The 27038-nt window shown below is 33.4% G+C and overlaps 1 protein-coding gene and 1 non-coding gene across 3 annotated transcripts; one reads left to right on the forward strand and one right to left on the reverse strand.

Moving 5' to 3' along the window:
- Window positions 1-916: 916 nt before the first annotated feature.
- LOC120345677 (phosphatidylinositol 3,4,5-trisphosphate-dependent Rac exchanger 2 protein-like) lies at window positions 917-26592 on the forward strand. Of its 2 annotated transcripts, XM_039415210.2 has the most exons (43): window positions 917-1470; window positions 2356-2460; window positions 2799-2888; window positions 3347-3451; window positions 3539-3637; window positions 3949-4110; window positions 4630-4772; window positions 5644-5795; window positions 6335-6484; window positions 9662-9803; window positions 10630-10730; window positions 10944-11097; window positions 11764-11912; window positions 12416-12579; window positions 12832-12933; window positions 13232-13383; window positions 13534-13669; window positions 14359-14520; window positions 14684-14805; window positions 14888-14939; window positions 15166-15291; window positions 15647-15808; window positions 15967-16083; window positions 16561-16642; window positions 16853-17063; window positions 17373-17538; window positions 17827-17899; window positions 18147-18302; window positions 18596-18703; window positions 18844-18973; window positions 19060-19145; window positions 19596-19738; window positions 19824-19939; window positions 20401-20549; window positions 20959-21074; window positions 21224-21325; window positions 21573-21675; window positions 22393-22449; window positions 22925-23068; window positions 23601-23782; window positions 24178-24356; window positions 24462-24632; window positions 24843-26592. In XM_039415210.2, the coding sequence occupies exons 1-43, from the start codon at window positions 1366-1368 to the stop codon at window positions 24919-24921; spliced, it is 5505 nt and encodes a 1834-aa protein (XP_039271144.2). In that variant the 5' UTR covers window positions 917-1365; the 3' UTR covers window positions 24922-26592. The 2 variants fall into 2 exon arrangements, with proteins under 2 accessions (XP_039271144.2, XP_039271145.2); XM_039415211.2 differs by lacking the exon at window positions 22393-22449 and having other exon boundaries at window positions 918-1470.
- LOC120346833 (small nucleolar RNA U3) lies at window positions 8341-8551 on the reverse strand. The gene has a single exon (XR_005570039.2). It is a non-coding gene; the product is annotated as a small nucleolar RNA U3 (small nucleolar RNA).
- Window positions 26593-27038: the final 446 nt, after the last annotated feature.

A 27038-nucleotide genomic window follows, 5' to 3' on the forward strand; every position in this document is an offset into this window, starting at 1 on the left:
ACCGCGCTGTTCGTGTTATTTAGTGATGAAAAGGCGTGATGTAGCGCGCATTTAGTTTGTTTTGGCGAGTAACATATTCGATAGCGTTATGCTAGCAACAGATTCAACTGTGCAATATTAAAATAAAAAGAGAGTAATTGTAAACGACTTGTGCAGTGCATAAATGATTGACAGTTGAATATTCGTCCAATTACTGAAATTTCAGAAAGTGATGTATTGAATGAGTAGGATACGTCTTGCGTGAGAATATTATGAGATTTTTTGCCTATTTGTCAAGCTGATGACTGATTGTTTCGCAGAAGTTTATTTATAATGAAATCTTGCTTTCAAATTTTTATTATTTATGAAAGCTCTCATTTAGAAAGAAGGATAGAAATCTGTAGAATTTTCACTTATTTCTTGCTTGCTCTCAGAGTTGTTTTTCGTGTTGCGCGAGCATTCGAATTGCCATATGGAGAACGCTTCAGATTGCTTTCCGTTGTTTCTATTTCGGCCCAGATTGTGTGATACGTAATTTAAGTGGCGTGGTAAATTTTCTACTATCAGTTTAATACTTGCAACAGTATCCCGACAGCCTGTACATACGTGTCCACTATTACAAATACATAGATAAAGGAGTTAGTTGAGATTTACTCCAATCGGCCAGGCCAGTTATATTTGTAGGTGTTCCATTTTTGCAAATGTTGCCCAGGCGTATAATATTTTGGTTGCTTCTATATTTCTGAATACATCATATATTTGAGCATCGCCCAATGATGCCAAGAGAGACATAGGCATATGCGTGACAAATCCTGAGTAATTTGCTGACTTATCTTGTGGGATAGGAGGCATATATTTTATTTCTACTAGTCTCAATATCCAAGAGACAAGCAAACTATGACGTCGAGAAATCTGATTTTATTTTTTTTTATGTTCTTTATTTTTGTAGAGACACCAGTGAGATATTTATTTAGTTTATTATACAATCACTGATTCGTTTTCGGTCGTCTGATGACGACACTGTACTGCTATTGCGTGGAATATATTATACACCAGCCAACGTGCTTATTTTATAATAACTAAGCTTCCTACGCACAACAATAACCTATCACGCTGACTAAGTTTCTTGCTGAAGACGCGACCTACACAAGGAAGTAACCAACATCAGCGAAACAACTAATATGCTACATTGACTGCATCACATTGAAACCGTCCAGCCATAAAAACAAAGAGTTGTTATTTCTATTCGCTTTATAAACAATGAACTTGGATTTACGCCAACGTTGACCTGTAGAAATATTGAGAATATTATTGTTGTTGGGAATATTGTATTCAGATAAAAAAGCAAGCTATTTGTGAAGGTGGATACAATTTATACCGTAAAATATGGCAGAGCCTACGGAAAAGACGATGCGAATGAGGACTTATGTGTTAAAAGAAATATTTAAAACGGAAAAAGATTACTTGGACACTCTGAAATTTTTATCTTCCGTAAGTTGTTTATGTATTTACAATTATGTATTTACAATTAAATGTGTTTTAATCTCTTTTCATATAAGACAAACTAAACGTTTGTTTATTGAAAACAGTTATATAATAATTTTATTCTCTAGAATTAATGATAACGCGGAATATATTCATTTTTGACTTAACTTTGTTCTCATGTTTTGTTTTATATTTTCGACATTCATCAATTGTTCAAACTTGACGCAATTTCTTACTCAAATATTATATCATTTGAAAATTATCGGTTTATTCATTACAAATAGGGATGGTTTGCTCGTGACAACAAATTGATTTTCGACGAGTGTTATTTGGTAACTCAACAACAACTATCTATCGGATTATTCCCCCACCGAACTCTTTTGCAGCTTGTATTCGTATATAAATTAGGATTTAAAAAAATGTATCCATGATGATAGGAACAGTCAGAGAATGCAATCAACTTTACGTCATGTCTTCTTCTGTTCGTTTTCTTTTATCGCTTTACCAGGCACGAGCGAGGCCTGTTGAGTGAAATATAATTCGGAAGCTACTTCCGATTTTGGCACAACGTCACAGGTTGCGTCGTATGAGGTACATACATGTGATGATTAATAATAACAATCATACTATCATTTCCAAACGTTGTCTTAATTATCTCATCTGTCGCCCACAAATTTATAATATCATAATCAAAAATAGGAAATTTTAACTTGATTTTTAATACTGATTGGGAGGTACGGTTATCTGTAAAATTCAAATAAGAACAGTATAAGCAAATTTTTGTTGTTAAAGTCCGAATATTTCTTAAAGTTTTGAAAAGATTTTCGTTAATATAATACCAGCTTATATCAAAGCTAAAATTATGTGAATTTATTTCTTCAACTCTTCTAGGTGTTTATGGAAAGACTCCAAAGTCGCGAAGAAGATGAAAATGACAAATTAATCCCAGAAGGATCGGTTGCAACATTACTATCAAATGTCGTCGAACTAAAACAGGTGAAAATGCTGTGTTTAGTCGTAGTCCTTGGTGTAAGACTCGTCGACGAAAATAAACACATGTTTGTAGAAAAAATTCACACACGACTGAAACTGTTCTATTCAAATGAAAATATTCGTTAATTTATCTGCGAATCTAGCATACCAATATTGAGTGAATAATTGATAATCTTATTCAATCTGATACACAGCCATGGTATTTGGGTTTAGTCCATCTTGGTAAACCAAAAATAAATGAAAAGAGAGAACTTATTGTATTTGAATAAACTTGTTTCTGTAAATGAAGAGAAAACTGAAGAGATCGTGATTACACCGAATGTTGAATATTTTCTATTTAGTTTCACAACGATCTATACTTATCAATGGAAGCAGCATTGCAACCGGAACCATCGTATGAACACTGCATTGGAAAATGTTTTGTGGAACACGTAAGTTGCTTCCAAAAGCGGGATTACATATTTTCTTGTAACAACTTTATCATTCACGGAAGAAAGTTGAGTTTCATCAAGTACCGGTATATGTGAATGGATGAATCGTATAGGCAATTTTATATAATACGACTTCATATCTAATGCTTGCAACACTAGTAGAAATCGTTCTCATCGTTGATCATACGGTAGACGGCAAAGCTAATTCTAACTCTTTGGTTTGAAAGTTTGTTAAAACTTCTTGGCCTATTTTTGATTTGATATGTTGACAGCTTCAACCAATGTTTGTGACAGTACCAGCTGTTTTTATTCCGCCGAACAAAGAATGGCGGACGTAATTCCCCCATCTTGGGAGAGAAATGTCAAATAGTGGATTGTATATGAAAATTTTTGTCAATTCTGGTAACTCCAACCTTCAAAAAAAACTTCTTCAAGATTTTTTTATTCATTCTTTTCAGAAACAACGTTTCGAAGTCTATGCACCATATTGCACTAATCATGAAAGAGCACAGAAGAAATTGAATGAATTGACTGAAAATGCGGAATTTCAGGGATTCATATTAGTAAGTATATTTTGAAAACAAATTGAAACTTATAAATATCAACGGTAACAATTAAAACTGTTAACTGTTAAACTGTTTTCTTTTTAGGGCTGCCTCATGTTGGGAAATTATGTTAACGACGTATCAATGGAAGGTTTTTTATTGACGCCAATTCAAAGAATATGCAAATATCCACTTCTTCTCAGGGTAAGAAAATTTATTTTCGTGTGAAATTAATTTCTTTAATACCCAAAACATATTAATGATAACCGTATATTGAGAAAGTTATCATAATATTTATAAGATAATAAGCAAATAAGCATCATTGTACCAATGGGTAAATGCCAATGACCAACTTTCTGATACATTTACAACAAGAGTTAACAAATACGAAAAAAGCACGAAGTATGGATTGATTCCAGTTTTGACAAATTAAACAATTTCGATTTGTACTTGTACAGATCTTATTCAGAGCTTAACTTCATAGGAAGTGACTATATAACTAATATATAATACAGGAATTATCAAAGAAAACTCCACCTGAACATCCTGACTATCCTAACGTAATGGAAGCATTAGAAATTATGAAAGCTGTTTGCAGTAACGTTAATGAAACAAAACGACAGTTGGAGCAGTTAGAAAAATTAGAAGAATTACAGAGCACAATTGCCAATTGGGAGGTATGACCTATGCATTTGCAATATCAGACGATGCATTCAAATAGAATCGTTGAAAAGTATTGTAACACATGACAGGGTCAGACATGGGTATACTTACGTCTTTATAAAGCATGCATGAAGTGCACTTTATATCAACATAAACATAAAAAGGAATTACATATAAAAACATAATATTTCGAGTTTATCCTGGAGCAACTATGACTATTTTTATTCGAACTTGTCTCATGTATTTTGGTTACTAATTTGACCCAAATATAGTTTGTAGAGATTAACTGGCCCTTATGGTATACAGAATAAAGAATTATGATACATTGAACGAGTTGCTTCGTCATTTGGCCATACAATATAAATATTCTGTTAGGGAGAATTTACCAACTGGGCATTATAAACCATCATAAAATTTTCTGATTCACGTTGAAAATTATTATTCATACGCATGATTCATTGGTTGGAGTTATGATCGTGGTTGTTGATGTCATTGGAGTCTAAACTCACTTCGAATCAAATTTGATTTTACAGGGAGCCAACCTAACTGACAACTGCACAACGCTTATCAAACAAGGAGCCTTATTGAAAATATCTGCTGGAAACATTCAAGAGAGACAGTTTTTTTTATTTGATCATCTTCTAGTTTATTGCAAAAAAGCCAACACTTTACCAAGGTACGTTTATAATCCAAAGCATGCAATGGTCTATCATATCGACGTCAAGATTAGTAAGAAAAATGAAAGATTCAAATTTGTGTATTAGGAAAATCGTCAATACTATATTACAGGCTATGCTATATTCTGTTTTATATGCCAGACTGCAGTAAGGCAAAATAACAAAATTTAAGCGATGCAAACTACCATCTTCTCGTTTATAGTAAAAATTTTACGGGCGTTCGATCAGGCACAAAACAAAATAGAAAAATTTTAGTTGATCGCTAAAAATTAATGTTTGATACTGAAATCTCAGGCCTGGATATAACAGTGAACATTATGATTTGAATTGGTAGAATCTAAAGCCAAGAGCTGTGAAACAACTGTGAAATCATAGCATTGTATCAAACATGCTCCATCACGCTTAGATAAAACGTTAATAATCTTATTCATACAAGGTGAATGTTATTACTCAGGGCACATTGCTCGCTATGTATAATAATATACTGTAACTGGCTATGCCCTACTCGCGGCTTTTTGACCCCGTTCAATTTCCGGATAAAGGATGTATACTATATACACAGTCTATTATATTTTTGCTGTGAATAACTGATACGACTATATGAGGAGGCTACTATCAACCTTGGTACTTTTAACATGATTCTATCTTACTTGGTATGACTTAGATAATTGCAAAAACAAATTTGCAGTGACTGATATAATTCAGCGAACACATTTATTTAAAAGGACGTTTTGTTCCAGTTACTTATTCAAATGAATACGTTTGGGTTCAAAAAAGCTTTGAAAGAAATGACTAAGATTTTATATCAATTTCCATATTTCCCTATAAACTACAAGTGCTGATCTGAACAAAACATATTTTATATATTAGACTCCAAGCCGCAGAAAACAAAGACAAAACCGCAACTTTGCAAAAAAAGAAATCGAAACGAAAAAAGAACGCACAAGATCAAAAGAAATGGCTGTTCAAAGGCCGGATATCAACAGAGTTGATGGAAATAGAAAGCGTAGAAGACGGCACATGTAAGATATTCAAATTCCATATTCCTTCTCATTCAGGAGTTCTGAGCTATTTTAAAAAGTTTTATGAGATGTTTCGCTGCAACACGATTGAACTAGGATTTGCCAAATATGAACTAACATAAGTCGAGACGTAAGCGCTGTTACATTCTCGTACCATGTATTATTGGACGCGCATCGGAAAAACAGAAACAATCGGTTTCTAACTCTGCTGAAATATAGTCCATAACTTTGTATTGCATGACTCATGTAAGGACCTTGTTTGATTCTTTAGAATATGTATGCGTAATTTTTAAAATTTTGCATCACGTGATCCAGCGTTTAAAACGAGCATTTTGCCAACTTCTCTGAATAATTTTTATAATTATATCAATATGCATATTATTTATAACGTTCCATATATCCAGAATTTACGATCGGTATTTTGGTTTGGTTTTATTCCTTATTTTCCCACTGATATTTTAGTAAGTTACGGATTTCTATTTACAAAATATTTGCATCTTAGCGTATCTGAAATATTTTATACTATTCTCCTAACACAGCGGATTTCCATAGTTGTGGATACACCGTAAATAACGGATGGAAAATTCTGAACGCCGCCAAAAACAAATGGTTCGTCCTTCTTGCCAAAGACAAAGAGGAAAAGGAAGCCTGGCTAAATGAGTTTATCATGGAACGAGAAAAGCGACGAAGTGAGTTTCTATTATCTGTTCTTCATATAGAATCCAGAGATCTATCTGGGATATATTTTTCACTATTCAAATCATCGCTCATTTACTTAACGAACGCAAGTAATTTGTTTAACTTTTCTAATACGTTCTTGTCCGCTTGCCCAATTGCTTCGTCTCACATTGTATAAACCTCTTGGTGTGATCTATACCTATAGCAATTCGTTGATCTGTGTGTAAAAGGCATATGATTTAAATAGTGTGAAGCAAAGTTAAGTTGAAATTCGTCAAGAAAAATACCTGAAAATGCGAGTGAATACAATAATTTTTTTAAGTTTATTAAATCCCGTTTCTACCTCCGTTCTTTTCCATGTTAACATTTGGCAATGTTTATTTACATTACACGGTTTGTTAATAAATGGGAAATACGTTCTACTTGGTTACGCTGAAAATTAGGATGTTTTGTCCCAAATGATTAGAACCCTCTATTCCACATATGTGTTAATTTTCCAACATATGTGGTACGACACCGATTCACAAACAACATCATATAAAATGCTTAGCAGGAATTTAATTTAAAAAGTGAACCTCTGTAAAGGTTGTTCATACATATTCTTTTGTGACCAAATTTTAAGCTGACTCAATTTTGACGTGTTCGAGTCATGACTTAAAAAGAGCTTCACAACATGTGGTGCAATTTTCTCTACAATAAAATTCACTAATAGTAATGTTAAATAAATAATATCAAATACCGGTACATGCAAATGGCTCCGACTTGGCGAGATTCTACAAAACAAACCCATGCATATGTTTTAGAGGCAAAATCGTGTCATTGTTATTGATTTGTGAATATCGTATATTGATATAATATATTTCAAAGCCATTTGAGTTGGTCCAGCTTGTGTAGTAGTCTATAAAAATCCCTACATGAGAAATACTATATTCGGATTGGAGAATGCCTCTCATTAGCAATAATAGACTACTATCATTTGAGCTAACAAAAGTTAGTTAAATTCTATCATTAGGCTCTTATTCTATATGATAAAGTAATCAATATATAATTGTAAATTCCGGTTAAACAGGGATACATTCACATAGTGCGAGATGGTATATCAATGCATTCGTGATAGACATTTACTATTAATAATACTCGGTCATTTTATAATTTCATGCTCGGCTGTTACACATTCCAGCTGACCTTTCGGTTTAAAATTCTAGTCAGAAATAAAAAAAATTCGTAGTTTTGTGAATTTCGATTCAATATGATATAATCCAGATTCTAGTTTAGTTACAAGCCCTCGCGAAAAATAAATTTTATTTTTTGAAAATTTTAATTTACTAGTTAAATTTGTTATTTTTGCTGTAATTGATCAAGTCATGATCAAGATCACGACGGAAAGCAATTAATGCATTAATATGACCATATATTGATGTGAATGTTATATGTCAACAATTCAATATGGTTTTAACTCTTAGCCATCCACGTTATCATGATATTAACACTTCGTTATTTGCGCATAGACGTGACATTACTTATTTTATCAAAACCAACTGAGTTCAGTTCACAATATACATTTGGTTTCAAGCCAAGATCACAGAAGGCTGTCGCACAGTTGATGGCAGTCTTCAAACATAAGTTTTATTCGGAAATTACACATTACGTCATACGTGTATTTTAACAAGATAATACCATTTATTAAATGATAAAGGGGAGGTCCAGCTTTAAATTAGTTATTGCACTTTTGTATCTTCTGCTAAATAACCGGCTTCCATTCGCCACAAAGTTCTGGTTTATGGCCAATACTGTACAAACGCGCCTTGTGGATACCACCAGTATTACCGAAGACGACAATAAAGCAAACAAGGTATTATTTTGTGTAACCGCTCAGACAGCCACCCTCTCCTCCGCTCTCAATATCGACAGCGGAGCGATCTTCAACGATTACCACGGCAGTATGCTGCACGGCGATAACCGAATTTCACGCTCAGAGAGGGTGGAAACAACGCATCAACGCGGTTGCGAAACCGTCAAGTCATAGACGTCACGGTCAAGATACACACTATAGAAATGATCCCTAAAAGTATGATCTTAGCCACTCCAAATAAAAATATATTAGAGTACTGTCCTTTTATGCTCCTATTTGTGGTAAAAAAATATATTAAATCTTCAACTTGTTATCACACAAGCGCTAAAGTTATGAGAATAGCCGTTTTGATGGCATTAAAAAAATAAATTGTTCTTGTCAGTTGATTATTTTACCCACAACTTCATGACGATAATTAGGTAAATTGATATTTTGTCAATGAGAAAAGAGGAAACGCTGGAATTCAAGAACATTCTGTAAATGCCCGACCGTAATATCTTACCAAATGTTCTCATTTTACTGTTACTATAACGGATTTGTACATATTATATTGATGTCATATTATAATATAAAATGCCAAATCTGACTAAAAGTTTACTTTCGTGGAATGATTTAATATTGGAATTACGTTATCATGCCAATAATTCCAAGTATTGCATTTCATGAAAAGTGAAATAATGGAGTTTGTAGGTGTTTTAATTTGATCCAGCAGGGCATAATGAAACATATATGGATCATAGGTGGATTAATACTCATGGACGTAATTTATGTAGGGCCCAGGCTTGGCAATAATCGTTTCAAAGTGGGATTGTTGTGAAATAAATTTATAGCAACAATAATGACGTTTTGAAGCGTCGGGTATATTAATAGTGCTTCTAGCACGTAAACGTGAACCTCATAGAAATGTACTTTCCGTAGGAAGAAAATGCATCTGAAAAATACCGGATAAATATCCGGGTTATATGTATATATAATAGATATTCTTAAATCTCGTTTAGGCTAGTGAAAAAAATAATGACGAAAAAATATAAAAAAGAATATAGGAAGAATAGATTTTGTTGTTATATTTCACACGTATATATTGGCATCATAATTTAATGGCGCGTTTTCGAGTATACAACGTTGTAATATTAGCGATCCTCGATGACTTCTGAATATAAATAAAGTAATGCTAAACATTGCTAATGCCCACATTATTGATTAATTAGACTTGACCAGATACAGTGGCCATGAGAAAAAGTTTCAGTTTCAAAAAGCGTGCATCCAATTATTTTAAATATCCATATGAGTTCTATAAAAATCTATGCCTTAAATATACGAATTTAATATTTTTTAGGTAAAGTAAGCATGGATCAGAGAGACACCATCGATGTTTTGCACAGTAAAGGAAGAAGATTGTATTACAAAGCTACGAATCATAATTTGATAAAAGATAGAAAAGATTGGTTGAGAACACACCCGAAAGCACTTGTCGGAAGGTACTAGTGTACTTCCAATTTTAACTCATCGTTGTTTTATACATTGATATAAATAACCTGTTACATTTTATGCCAATTATGAATATACTATATATTGTTATTTACAACGTGAATAGCAATACCAAATGTCCCTTTATTTCTAGCACCTTGCGTGTATAAACTATCTATAATTTTAATGAAATGTATATTATATTTGATTCATGAGTTATGCAGGTATTAAAAGATTTCGATAAACAATCTTCAATTGAATCAAAACAAAATAAAATTAATATATCTTTGATATTGGACGCATCGGGGGTTCGAGCCTCAGTTAGGCATGTCCAACCCGCCCGCATTTCTTCACTCTCTCTGAACAAAAGTATCGGGTAGGCCAGGGGTGGACAAGGTTTTTGTACCAGAGGCCAAAAATTTTGCTTACGCAGACTGGCGGGCCATGTAAGTGTGACGCAAAAAGTTACATATTGTGAACAATATTTACGTGTTGCAAAAGTGGAAAACAATAAGCCTCGTGCCGAAACTAAATTTAACGGCAATTTCAACAAAATCCTTGAGCTATTTTTCAGCTAAAACATAAAAAAATGGTTTTGGTTTGATTGTGGCAGCATCGGGCGAGCCAGATTGAATTATCAAATGGACCGGATTTGGCCCGTCGACCGTAGTTTGCCCATGTCAGGGGTAGACTAGACCGAATATAAAAGATCACTATTATTCTGAAACCTAATTTCTCCATATCAACGTGACACAATGCAAAAGCGGGGCCACTGTATATTATAACGACGGGGAATACTATATATACCTAGGTGTTTAACTCTTTATCCCATTTCAGCGATTTTGTGCAATGGCTGGTTGAAAACAAGGAATCAAAAAGTGTTGACGAAGCTATCATGCTTGGACAAGCATTACTGGATTGTGGAATTTTACATCATGGTAATTATTCAATTTTTGAATGACCATTTTTCGTTTCTATAAACTAAGATACATAAACTCAATGTGCTGATACCAAGTTATAGATCCCGATTTAAGTATGAATAGTCTGTCAATTCTAAAACCCTGCACTGACAAATAAATCACATTTGCAGAAGTAGTTTACGAAATACAATACGTAATCTTTCATTTCTTATGTTATACCTCTTTTCACAGTTGCAGACAAACATCATTTCAAAAACGAGAACGTTCTATACAGATTTCGGTACGATGACGGTACTTTTAAGGCAAGAGGAGAAAGCCAGGATCTGATTGCAAAAGGGTTGAGAATATATGCTCGTGTTCACTGTCTGTTTCAACCTGTTGTAAGGTTAGTACTTTCATACTTTCCATGCTTTGTATGTATATTTGTCAGGGGTGTGCAACAGGCGTCCCGAGGACCACAACCAGGCTCGACATGCCATTTAGTGTGGTGATTTTTCCCTATCAAGTATAAAATCCTAATCCAACAGTTTATGTTCAAAAAGGCGCCCACATCGGGGCCACATGGGCAAAATTACATAATAATTTTTGCTCTTTTCGCTGCGTTAAATCTTTCGTCGTTTTGCCAGGTGCCTTTATTGCTGGAAGGCTAAGCGAAAGCCGCATTCCATTCTCTTGCCTTTCCCGCTGAGCTCTGGTTCTCGCTGATTTTTAAATTCGATGTGTACATGGAAAAACTATTTTTTTGTGGCCCGACTAGATGTCTGAAGTTGGTTATATGGCCTACCGACAAAAAATGTTGCACACCTTATGGCATAAGTGATTGCATTGCATAATTCATTTCTGATCCAAATTTTGGTAATGCCAATGTTGCATTTTGAATACGATTCTACGAGTTCATAAATCATATTTATCTTTTTATTGCACAACTGATCACTTACTTGTGTAATTACTAATAAAAAAAATTGCACTGATCTTTATCTGATTTCAAAGTAATGTAAGTAATTGAATGATATACTATTAAAGACCCTAAATACAACTATTGTATCCACAGAGACAAAGACCGAAACCTCCGAAGTTACAAACAAGTGGTTGAAGCCCGTAAACTAATAGACTGGATCATTGAACAAGGAGATTGTAAAGGAAGAGAAGAAGTTTGTAATCTAGGACAGAGTTTGTGCGAGAACAATATTTTGCATCATGGTAAGTGTTTCGATCGTCCAGTTAGCCATGAATAAGATAACATTATAAGTGTTCCTGAGAATCCTGACTCTCATGCTACTTCTGTGTCTTAGTAACCTTGATCACTTACCTCATTTGAAATTAGCTCATAGAACGTGCTGTTCTGATTGAGAATTTATCAACAAATCTATTGGGTTTCGGAGGAATGCTATTAGTAAAACAAAACCTATACAATGTTTTGAACTGTTTGATTAAACTGTAACACTAATTGAAGCAAAGCTTACAATTATATGCATTTGGTAAAATGTTATCAATCCTTATCTTACAACTTTTTTTATTTGATATAACATAAGCACCATATGATAAAAGATTGTTATCCACATCTATTAATCTTGGATTTGGTTTATCTTTTAATAAACATATATATTAAACCCAATATTATTGCAAGTATAACATCAGAATAAGTCGTGTCATGATTCACGAGTGTGTTATATTATAATATTACATTCTCTATTCGAATACAGCTCTGGACAAAACTGACTTCAAGGATGATTCATCTTTGTTCAAATTTTGGCCTGACGAAGAATCAAGTGAATCGTCAAACAAACTGAGAGATTTAGTGAAAAAAGTTAACCAGAAAATGGATTTCAGATGCATCGAGAGTTACAAAACAAAAACTGTATTATTGGTATGTTTCGAAGGAAAAGTTAAATCAATTGAACATTTGGTTTATTAGTATATGTAATTATTGTAGTTTAAGACAATAGATAGAAAGTCAATGGAATATTTTGAAAAATTTATCATTTTTTCAGGCAAAGTCAAAATTATTTACAATGCAAATCCAAATTATTGAATGTTTGTTAATTGAATTACTAATTGAGTGTACCCTAAATCAACCTACATATTTGTTATCTGACTCTGACTTATTATTGTTTTTTAGTTAAACACGGATCCTGATGAACCTTTAGGATTTGAGGCATTGTATGTCGATCATCACAACGCGGTTATAATAACAGCTATCATTCGAGCATCACAAGCACAAGTAATTATCAACTCCTAATGATTCAGTTTTTTTTATACACAATATTCAACTATAGATCGTCTTGCTATTCAGTTGTTGTTATTGTGGGAAAATGTTTTAACCATGGTGAATCTCTTTCAAATTTTCGTAATTTGAAGGTAGAAACTCTTTGAGACTGATATTACCTTCATATTCTCTCAAGGACGACTGACGTACATATCTTTGAGCATTACTCATGTGCGTATTTTGTGCTATTTGGTATTTGTTCAAATTTCTAGTTACAGTATTGAGTATACTAACAGTATAATGTTCTATTTAGGTTCAAGGACTTCTCCCAGGCCAAGCTATTCTCTGTATTAATTATTCACCATTGTTCAAGTGTAAATCACAAGAAGATTACGAAGCCATATTGAAACAAAACTTAGAAAATCACAAACTTCTGTACGTTACTGTGAAGGCCGAAGACGACATGTAAGTATACTATGCTTATGGAATTAAAGTATCAGATGTGTTAAATTTGTGGAGGTATAGCAGAATATGCTATCTTCAACTGAATTAAAATTTTTCCTTCGTGGATTATTAATAATACAGCTTACTAGAATTTCTTTCGTTGTTTTGTAGATCTGTATCCATTCCAGTTACAAGAGAAGGAATGGGATTTCAAATCAGAAGCGCAAATCCATGCGTTGTGCACGCTGTTACTAAAGGAGGAATGGCCATGAACGCTGGTCTAGTCAGAGGCCAATCAATATTAAAGGTATGAATTCAGTTGACTGACTTTATACGCATATTTCATCTTGAAGGGTGTTGGCGAATGCGGTCGAATATGTTCAAGTGGAACTCATGAAAGAGTAAGCATGATTAATTTCAAACTATGATGTCATGATCCCTGTAGCAGATGAGAAACTTTGCTGTAACACTGGCTCAGACATTTGGAAATTGTAGTCAATATCATGGAGCTGTATAATTTAAAAATGAATAAATTCAGAACAGTAATTTTAACATTTTCTGGTTGTTTGCGTTTTCAAAGTCAATCAATAATCTCTGTGATTCAAGAGTCTTGCTGCACACTAACACAAATATATTTCTGTAACGTTTCAACTTCTTCAGACATACATAGTTCAAGTATAGTTGAACTATGTATGTCTGAAGAAGTCTGACCTTGGTCAGACGAAACGTTACAGAAATATATTTGTGTTAGTGTGCAGCAAGACTCTTGAATCACTTAGGATTGTTATCTCTACTCTTGCTACAGCATGCTTGCAATATATGCATACGGATCCACCGGCACAAAAGCATAGAAGAAGGATAAGTAGTTAGTCTCGCAGAAACCAAATAATCAGCGCAAATAATCTCTGTCCTGGGAAATGTGCATTTATTACAGAACATGCGCTACCTGCGGGTGCGTACCGGGTTCTATACATTAATCACATCAATTGATTGCAGGTGAACAACGTGAACGTCATTGCTTCATCTCACGACGAAGTCGCCGCTGCAATAAGAGATGGTTGTAAAGTTATCGCAGAGGAAGAAGAAAATAGAAAGAACAAAGAAGAAAAAGAAAATAATGCTGAAATTGAAGAACAGCAGCAGCAACAAGTAGACGGGGTGAGAAATCATAGCGTATTTTGTTTTGTAGATCAGTATTTATATAAAACATTTGGTTTTATTCAGTGCAATACGTGGCGGTTCAATTTTACTCGAGGTCCTTGGGCTAGGCCATCCAACGATGTATACAAGATTTTTGTTATCAAATATATTATTTTTGCAGTCGACAGGAAAATTGACACTTGGAATCCCAGGAAGTGGATTAAAACGATCTAAGAGCGACCGCAGGAAACAAATCGCTATGAAAATAGGAATCAGAACACCAAATCTGAAGGACAATAAAATGTAATTTTGTTTTGCATAATTCATAATTTTATATTTATTGCCTTTGGTTTCATCTTTTAAACTAAATATTTTTGACTTTCAGCGAGCCTACACCGCTTGGTCCGGATAAGAAAGACGATCCCTACGCTTTGAAGGTAAATATGAAACTTTATGCGGGAAATTATTATTTTTTTGTTTCTGCAAATTATTGCAAAAGGGCAGTAGTATTTCACTATATATATGCAATTCAAATTGACATTCCAGCACAATTGCGGTTCGCAAATTATTTGTTGAAATGATAAGTTGCATTATAATATTTCTTTCTTCAAAGATAATCTCCATCTGTGATTCTTTCATTTAAATTTTATTCTTTCACTTTAGCTTGTCGTTGGTAATCGTCATCTTGAACGAATGACAACTTACGAATACGACAATGTAAACGGAGTAAGAACATCAGTGACTGAGAAGATGTCAGAGAGCCCGTCAATATTTGATCTTGCAGCAATGGTAATTTGAAGTCGAAACTAGTTTTCATAGAAGAAAAATGGTTTTTATATAATAGGATACTACTAAATCGTTTCCCATTACCGAAGATGTATTATATATTCAAAATTATGCTTGTTACTTATTCCGTTTAAAAGTTCCTGAACACCCTTGGCGGCGGTGGCTCGTTTCGAACTCTATCCGTTCCTGCGAGTTATATTTTAGGTTTACTTCGTTGTAGGCTAATTTATAGTTGAGTCTGTATTCTTTGCCTTTTGGATCAACGGACGGGCTCGTAATTTTACAGATTTTAAATACGAACTTCCATACCTCAAACCATTATTGTACTACACAACTATCATGATGTGCTAATTTTCAGCTTCTGGAAGTCTTGACAGCAGAAGACGAGCGAGTCCTTGCAGATGTTCAAGCCTTGGAAAGTGCAGTAAATCTTATTAGAGAACAACAAAGAGAAATATTTGAGAGAAGAAGAACTCTACGGTATGACGTGATTCATGAGCGACTAGAGAATTACAAAAGGGTGAGTAATGCTGACAGCACGAAAAACTTCACAATTGTGACAAAAAAAATATTGTGGCTAATTTCTTGATTTGCTTGCGGAATTTCTTATTCTTTCCCAAACATGCAGATTTGCAAATAAAACGAATGCTGTAGAATAACTATTGCACATTTTTTCAGTACAAACGTCACCTCGGATCATACATGTGGCCTTCTTATAAAGAAAGCAAAGATCGACCCGGTACTGGATCCGCAAAAGATTTCTGCCCAACTAATTGTCACATTAATATTATGCAGGTAATAAGAATAGACTAATATTTTTCATCGCCCTCTTTTCACAATAACTTTGTTCCGTGTCAATCATATATAAAGATCTAATAAGCCCCATTAACATTTGACGTAACCACAAACTTTTGCAGCCTCTATTGAGGCGTTTCTTGCTTTATAGACTAGAATTTAGACCAAGAAATCCCAAACAAAGAGTCGAAGTAATGCCGTGGAGGGTGTATTGGAAAAGTCTCAGACATGGCATAGCTTAAGCATTTTCTTTTATCCTTAACAATAAACGAACACGAGATAACATCTCTAACTTCCGATGTTTGCATAAATAGCACATTATGCATATTACAATAACTTCGGCCAAGTCTGAGCTATATCTTTTGTTTCCTTCGTATTTTTATATTATATTATATTTCTATGAATGAAATTAAACTTGTTTATTCCAGCATTTTAGTGAGCAACTATAATGAATTTAATGTATTTTGAAACCTTCAGGTTTCGCACACAACTGAGAAATTCAATTTACGTGGATTGGGCCTGCAGAACGCCAAATCTGAAGCAGAAAACACCGAAATAAGTACGTACATTACTATATTCTCTATTTTCATTGTCTCCATGTGATGTTAGACGCACTAATTCATACCCCCACACAATAACGTAGCATTTTAAACGATTAAATAATATTAATATTAAGTATGTGTAGAACAATTCAGAATTTTGGCGGTTGGAATTATATATATTCACATTGTAACCAAATTGTAATTTTATTCATGGTTTCTTTTTTTAGCAAAAAATGTCGAAATGGTGAACACTAATGACGTTATTACTTGTATGGCGGCACCATCGCACCGCTCCAGAGGAAGAGAAGGTCACGGCCTCATGGCGGTTCTACGTGGTGTAGAAGGAAATATGGAACTCATGGATCAAATAAGACAGTTGATGGTGGCACTGGATCAAGCTATGCTCGAAGTTAGACACTGTCAAGATCAACTTTTAGAGTAAGTTTCTTTGCACTTAATAATCTATAAACTTGTTGCAATTTTATAAGGTGGAAAGTGCTACCTTGGTATGCGGTTGTTCGATCTTCGTGATTTTAGTTAGGGTTAGGAATTGAATTCTAGTAGAATGTCTTTATGATATTAAACTCAAATCGAAGTGGCACCGCAATTGGTGCCTCTTCGATATGCAATTGGGATCACGTTGAGCAAAGGAGACCTCATACCAAAGTGGGACCTCTTAAAACTTCTGTCACTCACCAGTCTTATTTGAATACTACTTTTAGCTTAAAATATTGATATTGTTTTCAGAATTTTGAATTCCGAACCTCGCACTGATGGGAAAAGAAATTCATTTCAACCGACTCCTTTATATGCAAACATAGGATCTGTAAGCAGTGATATGACTCCAACCACGCCCGTGTCTCCTTCCACATTCTTCGCCAGTGATAAGGCTTCTAGCCCGCCCCGAGAAAGGGTAAGAAGTATAGTCTATCAAATAATATCGCAATAATTGTTATTCGGCAAGATGTAAGACAATCATTTACCCAACAAAACTGCGTCTTGTGTTTCCAGATTTAGGCCCAAATATGCGTGTTCTGCATCTCATATACCGAGTAGGTGAGAAAAATAATTTATAATTTTGTTTCGGGAATATGCTAGTTTTCGGAGTCATCTTTCCTATATTTTCAACTCACATCCCACTTATACTGCCTATTTTATCGTTCATTTGTATAAACCTTGCGTTGTAATACATTTTTATCAGATGAGCGGGGTATTCGACACACAATCAAATAGAAGTTCGAGGGCCAGTGATTTTGATCCAAGTTCTAATAGAAGTAAGTTGAGGTTAAGTTTATTTTTCAATACTATCCAATCAAAAAATACTAAATCGTTATTGAATTATCATGAAACGCGAAAAATAGTCATATACCAGTTAATGTTTTATTTCTGTTTTTGGTTCTTATTTTCGCAAATCTCGGTATTAATTGTTTCAAGATCATTTATCTATTTGACTAAGTAATTCTGGTATGAGATCTGGAAAATGTTAGTCAGGATTCGTCTCATCTTTTTTTTTAATCCCAGCGTCGGTCTTATCGCCCACCATTGAAGTTAATACGCCTGATATGACGACTCCTACATCAGAAGAACATTTGACAAACGGAAACAACATTGGAAACAAAAGAAAGTCGATCTTAGACGATGGTTCACAAGCCGGAAACGATTCTGAATGTGACTCAGGTAATTTTCGAAGAATTACCACTTGCCTATGTTGATTGAACAATTACTTTTGGGCGGATCTTTATCTGAAGCAAATAATATTTTGAAATTATGTATTTTATATCACTAAAAATGACACTAAAATTTGTTTTGTGTGGTTTAGTTAAAAATAATAAAAAAATTACCTTTTCAGTACGTGTTACCAAGCTTATAAAATTTCCCCAAAACTATATCATAGTTTATAATATATCGGTAAATTTTATTCCAATGTTTCCGTCCACAGTTAGAAGCAGCGTTCTTATTTTTATTTACAGGTATCCACAGTAACCGAGGTTCAATGTTGGTAAATGATAAACAACTTATATTCAATTTCACAACCCCATCTGCCAATGAATCACCGAGTAACACAGCGGAGCAAAACGGTATTCGCCCTATTAAATTTGTTATCGATTTTGCTATAGTTTTTAAATTGAATGGAGCCTGCCTAAAATTTGAAATTATTCTTTATAAATAAAAGTCTTCAGCAAATCATTTGTATCGATAACAAATGTTCTATGTGCAGGGTCAAATAGCGGAAGTAGCACAACCTCTGAACCCAATCAAAGAATGTCTCTCGCACTTCCAGAAGATAGTCTGGCTAACGGAGATGGATCTAAGGGAATCAAAGAATCGTCCTCGATGCCTTCTTTATCGTAAGCTTTTTTGCATTCATATATTTCTTGTTTTGTACAAAATTAAAAAAAAAAGGTTTTATGTTTTTTTTTCTTCACAATGACAGGAGTCCACCAACACCCGGCGGCAACGCGACTTCTCCAGTACGATTTAGATCTAAACCCCGTCCACACTCGAGGGTGACATTTTCAGGTATTTGAGAATTTGTCACCTTTTCTTTTCGATTTTGCTGAAACTTCCCAATTATTTATTGTAGTTGAGCAAACGTTACCATTATGCATGCACAAACATGTTTTTTTTATGGAAATTAGAAATGAGCCATATCCAAATAAGTCGTTTTCAGAAACTAGGCTTATGGAAGTTTCTGTCCGAAGTTGCCCTTTTTGCGTTGAAATCACGGTTTAAACCAAGTAAAATTATATATTATGTAAAAATTATACAGGTATATTATGATTGTTTTGTGAAACTGGCTGATTTAGAGATACTAATAATTTTAATTCTAGTTTAATCTAAGCAAAATTTTAAAAGTATGAGCTATTCCGAGATCAATATTCCGAGGTTCAATCCTCTTACACTGGATAGTGAACTATGTTACAGGTTTTTCTTAGTTCTAATTTAAAAAAAATTATATATATCGTTTAGGACGTGACCGTATCTCCGTAATCAGCAAAACTGAAAGCACTTGTTCATCTGAAGGGGTTGAAAGCATTAATTTTATCGATCTCGTTCTATCAAACGACGCATTGGATAAATTGCAAGGAACAATGGAACATTTCTTGGGAAAGGTGGAATGAATTATTTCATTTAATTTAATTTTAAAACAATAGTTCAAATAGGCGGAGATGATTATTTTTAACTTTTTTCAAATAGATTCGAAACATAAACGAACTTGTGAGAAACGACGTTGTCCAGAAGGTTTTCGGAGAAACTCAAGATATAACTCCCGAAGTCAAATATCAAGAAATAATTGATAATCTAGCTGCCGAGTGAGTGTAATTTCTTTAAATAACTTCTGTTGGTGCTACAAGTACGACCCTTCATTCAGTTTGACATTTCACTTGTTTATCTAAAGATAGTTTCTATGGTAACGAAATTTCAAAGCCAATTGTTTTTTCCAAATCGTCCAGTTTTTCACATGTTGACTCAAACTCTCCAGGTCTCAAGTCATTGGTTATGCGACGGTGGCTTGGGAAAAATTGAGTAACTAACTCTTCATTACCTTTCCATAGCTTAAAATGCATTTTACGTACGACTGTGCAAATAATAATAAATTGAAACAGTACAATTGGCCATTCCATTCACTGATATTTATAGTGATAATGTAAATTAATTGTAGCTAGAACAAATTTAAACTATTTACGTCCTTCTAATAATAGTAGAGCCATGTTAGATCTAACGCTGAATGAAAATTGAATAGAAAGTCGGAATGAATATTTCTATTTTTCAGAACAAGTGATGACATCGTCAAAATGTCTCTAGCTGTTTGCGAAGATACTGTCCAGTTCGCAGGTGTTATTCACACACTTATAGATGCAATGAACAAACATATATCACAGATACGAACACAACTGGTGTTGACCGTATTGCTGAATGAAGGTATGAAGTTACATTGTAATCTTTTAAAAATAAAACATCAATGAGTGTGAAAATACAACACAAATGAGTGTTAACAGTTAGGGTCACTATTAAGCCCATACCTGGAAACGATTAAAGGTACCTTGAAAACACATATATCTGAGAACTGAAATTATCATAATGTTAACTTAACCCAACAAATCAAATAGTTGCAGTCAATCTTTTTTTAGCATGACGTTTGGACATTATTACAAAATTGACCATTATTTGCAAAAATCATTGTATATATACTGATGCTGCAAAAATGTTTGTTTATTCCAGGACGTCAAAAAACTCGATTTTAAACAAACAAAAAAACATGCCATTTTATTGGTACTGTAAATTTACTTTCTAAGAATTATGCAAATAACATATTTTTTCTGTTTGTCAGATCCTAAACTCGTTTCAAGGCGAGATAAAGTCTTTTCTCAAGCACTGATCAGCGTCATTACGTCGTTTTCTTCTCAGTTGAGATGCGCATTAGACAATGTATTCAATAATATGAAGGTAAGGGTTATCGCTTTAAGTTGTTTTTCTTTTTTATGCGCACATATAAGGTATATGATTCTTTAACAAGCAATTTGAGTATTTATTATTCCTCTTTTCTAAATATCGAATATCTTCACTTATCAAAGTCACCTGCTTTCACTTACCAGGCTTACGGAGTACGAGGGGACGAGGCAAGCAAGAAATGGTTGGAACAAGCAACGTCTATCGGAGTGCTGGTTCTATTCCAGACACACCTAAATTTGAACATGGTATTATTTTTAATTATGCTTCAGTCGTAGCATATTTCTGTATTATTGCTTTCATGACTGTATAAATAGTGACTTTAGATTACAATTGACTTTTAGCCCTTTACGTTATACTGAAACGGTTCAAAAAATCGCGAATGAATTAATGAATACATGCTCGAAAAATTTATATTGTACTTATTTTGTTACTTATTTTTCATAGTGATTGAATTAGTTTTTTTTATATATCAAATTCTAAACAAACTTTTAGCCGGATGAATGCGCTATGCTGGAAGACAGTTATGTTGGAATATATGATCTGGAAAGAGTTTCCTTCCACTTCAGAGCTATCACAGGAGAAGTTGAACCTAATGGTAAATAAGGGTTTACAGACTATACAAGCTTATAGCAAATTTTTATTACCTTCTATAGATATAATTTCCATTATTATTTTTTTGGCTTGTGATCATCGATCGCAGGAAATGGCAATAACCAATTACTTTACTTTGAGTTGATTATAATGAAATGACATTCATCAAAAAAAAATTTTTTCGTAAATTTTAGTTTATTTAAACCAAAACTCATAGATACATATTTTTTTTAAGTTGAGTGCAAAACAAAATTATATTCCGCAGGAATTGTTCAATTGTGGTATAAGCAGTTGTATATACAATATATATATATATGCGGTAGTCCCCTGTACTGTACATACCATAAAATTAGTTAGACTATGACTAATTGAGTCGACTGTACCAAATTTTCAATAAAAGTATAGTACATAAGTAGCCCCAAAACTTGAAGTTGAGTATATTCAGTGCCTTGATTTGAGTTAAATACACACTGTAAAATAAATACCAACAGATAATGAATGCTTATTTGTGTTTTGTATATCTTTAATATATTGGTTTGCGTCGGAATGTCCCAAATTTCTTTGAAATTTGGCGTCGATGTGTTTTACCGTTCCTACAATCTTGCCTAAGTGCGTTTTATGTTACAAAAGCAATCAAATTTTGATATTTGCACGATAATTTTATTTTCAACTAATTAAAATTATGTTTGTTTCTTTATTTTTCTTTCTTTATTTCAACAAGACTATCCATCAAATGCAAGAACAAGTTTTATGTCAAACGATCCTGTACAAGTTGATGGTAAGAAACTATGCCAAGACAGTCACACATTCATCATCAAAACATCGTATATAATACGCATGTATAATTCAGTAAATACGACTAAATTTGTTCATGTTTTTGGTAACCGTCGTTTTTAATTATCACACCATTCAGTTCGGGAGTTCATTCTCCATCAATAACAGTATATATCTAAAATTAACAATACAAAATTATAATTCATTTGTGAAATATATTTTTTCTAGGGTAAATTGGTCTTTTTTAGTGTTGCATGTTACTTTTTAAGATTTTTAAAACTTTTTCCAGCGTATTATTTTTCCGACTTTCAGCCCATAATTTGCAGACAAATTTTGGTGATTTCAGCCTTATTTCAATGCTTTATGGCTTATTGAAATGATTTTGCATTATAAGTTTTTATAATTACAAACGATGCCGCTTATAAAATTGACCAAAATCGTCTTTTCTATTTTAAAATTTAATTGCTTGTTATTTTCAGTCAACGGTATCGGATATACCATGGAAGGCAACCGAAGTGCGCTGAAAGTAAATTTCCATCTCGATAAACATATTTTCATCAAACTTCCACCGAGATTACAAGCTGGAGGAGGGGTGAAGATTGTGCCTGTTATGTTTAACCATGGTAAGTTCAATCTGAAACATTTTTACTAGACTGGTGTCGTTGGTTAGATATTATCATGCTGTAGGTGATTCCAGAATTTTCAAACGTATTTCATGCATATATTCAATTAATACAACTTCCACTAAAGCTTTACTTACGACACGAGTTACAACCTAAGTCTAGCCCTACGCTCGGAGCAATAGTTCGGTGCCAATTGTACGAGGTATCAAAGAATGCAGAGACAAAATTCAAGCGTGGCGAACGAGTGCAAATGTACGAGAGCGCAAACTCATGTCCTTATCGTGATCGTAGAAGCAAGAGTTAGATATGTAAATTGAATTGACACTATTCAATGTTTAAATGAAATGCTTTTATATGTAGAAACGCAATCGGAAAATTTGGACACCAATGTTGTTGTCGTTTTTATTGTTTTCTGTTTTTTCCTGGACATTTTGTTTTTGTCATTTTTAAAAAATTTCGCGACCATTAATAACCGTGTTCATATATTTAAGCATTGCTGTTTTGTTTAATGCTGATGTAAATTGTGTTACAGGTCTCGAAGACGTTGGATCTTTCTTATATAAGCAAGGTGTTACGTTACACGAGTTTTTGAATTCTCTAAACGAAAAAGCTCTGGAGAAAACATATGATTATTACAAGAAATTCCGAGCATTCCATCTCGACAGATCCAAACTTCCTCGTGATACTGAAGCCAGAGCTGTAATGATAGATCGGGTGAGTGAATCAAGAGCAACTGTTTTATAAACAGCTCTTTAACCACAATTTTTTATTCATTGCTTTACCCCAAATTTTGACATTTTAAAAATTTCGCTACTACTAAATAGATTTCCTCAGGAGAGTTAACGAGGCAGATGCGCCAAAAATGACCCCTCTGCGCAAAAAAATAATTTTAACATCTGTACACTAACCTATCTTTTAAAATAATTTTAAATCATATCAAAAAGGTATATATATATCGGTCTACATTTATCCGATACCGGAGAATGACCGATATCGATACATCTCTAGTTAGTACCGGTACAGACGCGCGGCTTTCGTATCCATAAATTTGAGCATTTCTCTCTCGTTTATTTTTAAGTCTTAATCAAAACACACTTTCCCGTTTTCAGCTTTCACGCCCTTTGAATGCACTAGATGAAGTGATGCAATTGATCGAAGCTCACGTAAAGCCTCGAGCCAACAGCCCTAATCTCAGTAACACCGGTTGTGGAGTATTGAGCCTTTCTGCAGAATTTTGTCACCGATTGGGTGGTTGCCACATTATGTCATGTAATAATGGAGTATACAGGTAAGCCAAGATCCAACAGGACCAAAGAAAATTTGTTTTATCGTTCTATGCTCTATGTGTAACACAAACAATTTTGTAGTATATATAATTCTACTTTATTTTTAGATCAACAACTGCATGTTCTTTGCAACAAGCAATGATTTTAGCCCGATGCCATGGCTTGCCGCCTAGATATCTTTCTACCGCGAACCATTTGTTTACTCATGCTGGAGCACGATCGATAAATCCCAGGAAAAATCCACATACTAGAGACACAACTGTAAAATCTGCCCCGAGGTGAGTGATATGTTCAATATAAACCAGGCTTCGATATTTTTATCGATAATATTCTTCTAGTGTATGTTTTTTCATCTTGTTAAACGTATAGGCGAATTCCACAAATCACAAGCACAATATTTTTACTCCTCGCTATTATCATCAATATATGTATTTTGTTAATGTGACGAGTTTAAACTGCTTCATAAAATTTATTGTCGACTTTCACAGACTATACAGAACAGCGGAAAATCCTGAAGACATCTCGATAACTCGTGATAAAAAAGGTTCCAAGTTAGGCGATGAGTAGCCTGATTTAGGAAGATACTAATAACAAGTCTGTATATATAGTTTCTATGACCAACGTTGCAAATAGAGGACACTTCTACAATTAAAAATAAATCAGCTTCCAATTTATAACAAGCACAGTCGGTTTGATTTCTAGATAATATTACCAAACTGCCTGTTTTTTGTATAATAACATGAATTCTACACTCGCAAACGAATAGTTTGCTTTTCCTTATCATGAAGTAGAAACAGAATATTTAAGATATTATAATATAGTATGGATAAAATATCTTAAACATTCAATAATTTAATTTGCAATGGTTGTCCATTGTAAACAAGAATACGTCAGATCATTGATGCCAATATCACCATTCTATTCGATCATATCATCTTATGTTAAACCTTAGATGTGAAATATCTTCCTCTCCGTCGCTTGTAATATAGCTATTTTGGTTTTTATTTTTTTTATTATTATTATTGCTGTTGGTAACCTATTTAATTTCATTCACTTGATGTTGATATTAATTCAAATTGATTGTAGGATGTATATATTTAATTAATATGTCAGTAATAAAAATTCTTGCCAGCAGAGATTCTGCACAGTTTACGATTCTTTTTTATATAACTATTCGCTTTAAATTATGTTTCTAACCAATGATAACTTGTGGTTATTGTTTTGCTATTATTATTGCTTTTTCTTGATTATGTTAGACCAGTGTCAACTTTTGTGTTGCCACATAGGAAATCGCGGGCGGGTAAAAAACTAATAATGCATAATAAACCATATTAAACGCTGTATATAGTTCATCAATCATACTATTTGGTAACAGAAACATACACATTTGTAAAATGAAAACTAAATTTAATAAACAATAATTGGCATGAAAATACACCATATAAAATGTTTTTTGTCAAACTGAAGGAACAGCATCATTCTAATTGAATTCAAAAATACTGTATTTCAGTATAACATATGCATAGCCATTGCATTTTTTCGCAACAGTGTCTGATTTGATTACCATACCGTTTTATCCATTACCCACTTTTAGTTTACATCTTTCTTTAGAAAATTTCTTTGTTGGAATGTGGATTCCAAGTATATGCAAGTGTTATTCGTTTTCTGGAATTCACTATTTTTTGAGTTTTTTGAAAAATTTTGAATTGCTTATCAAACATGTTTTATAATCGAGATGTTGATGTGCAGCTACAAATTTCATTCCCTTTTAACGATCTACCGCACTCGATTTGAATGTCATTTCACATTTTCCAAATGTAATAATCTTTTTTCTGTATTCGCTTTTTTAAAAGAAAGCAGTGAATGTTTGAGCTTTAAACAGTTAATTGGTTAACGCCATATACTGTATCTTGCTATATTTTAAAATTGTTTTACTGAATTTGCATTTAAATTTCAACATTTATCTAAAGCAGTATAAAAGAATTTGAAAAATTTTCATAAATATTTGTGATATATTTCATTTCAATATTTGATTTCAAAATTAAGATGATTTTACATTCTAGTGTCTTTATATATATATATATACATTGGATTAAATCGTTTTATGGTCGTGCCTCTGAAACGTAATAATGTTTTAGAACAATTCTTATTAGTTGATTTATTACTTACTTTTCTGAGTTATCAGCATTCTCTTATTCTCTTCAATGTTTGATTTGAATACACAGAAATTGATACATAGTCTTTTGTCTCATATTCGTTTCATAGCTAATTCGGAGGTTACAAGTGAATAAAATGAAATTGTTAATTGGAAATTTCCACTCAAGTGTAAGCTCAGGAAGCATTAAGAGATGTCACAACATTAAGCTTCACACATAGATGTCACACCGCGTTGAATTATATTATTTTGAAATTTGTAGAAACAATCTGCATTGTTTATTCCTGATATTCAACAATGTTAAGAATGCCAATAAACTATTAAAATGTTTTCACTGTTACCGTCACTCCGTTAACTCGAACGCTTTGTAAACTCTTAACCAACTCATGAACCGGAACGCCACCAGTTTGGCAATTTTACTAAGAAACTTACATTCATTATATTGCCATCATTAGCTTCATGAGTTCCATCAATGCTGTTTGCCCATCATTTTTCTAGAAGTTTACGATGCGGATTTACGTTTAGGCGA

The sequence above is a fragment of the Styela clava genome, chromosome 8 (genome assembly GCF_964204865.1).
Source record: "Styela clava chromosome 8, kaStyClav1.hap1.2, whole genome shotgun sequence".
NCBI lineage: Eukaryota > Metazoa > Chordata > Ascidiacea > Stolidobranchia > Styelidae > Styela > Styela clava.

Coding starts and splice junctions, on each gene's coding strand:
- LOC120345677 (XM_039415210.2), top strand. CDS start 1,366: ATGGCAGAGCCTACGGAAAAGACGATGCGAATGAGGACTTATGTGTTA. Junction 2,889..3,346: donor GAAAATGTTTTGTGGAACAC/GTAAGTTGCTTC, acceptor CATTCTTTTCAG/AAACAACGTTTCGAAGTCTA. Junction 23,783..24,177: donor GAGCTGTAATGATAGATCGG/GTGAGTGAATCA, acceptor TCCCGTTTTCAG/CTTTCACGCCCTTTGAATGC.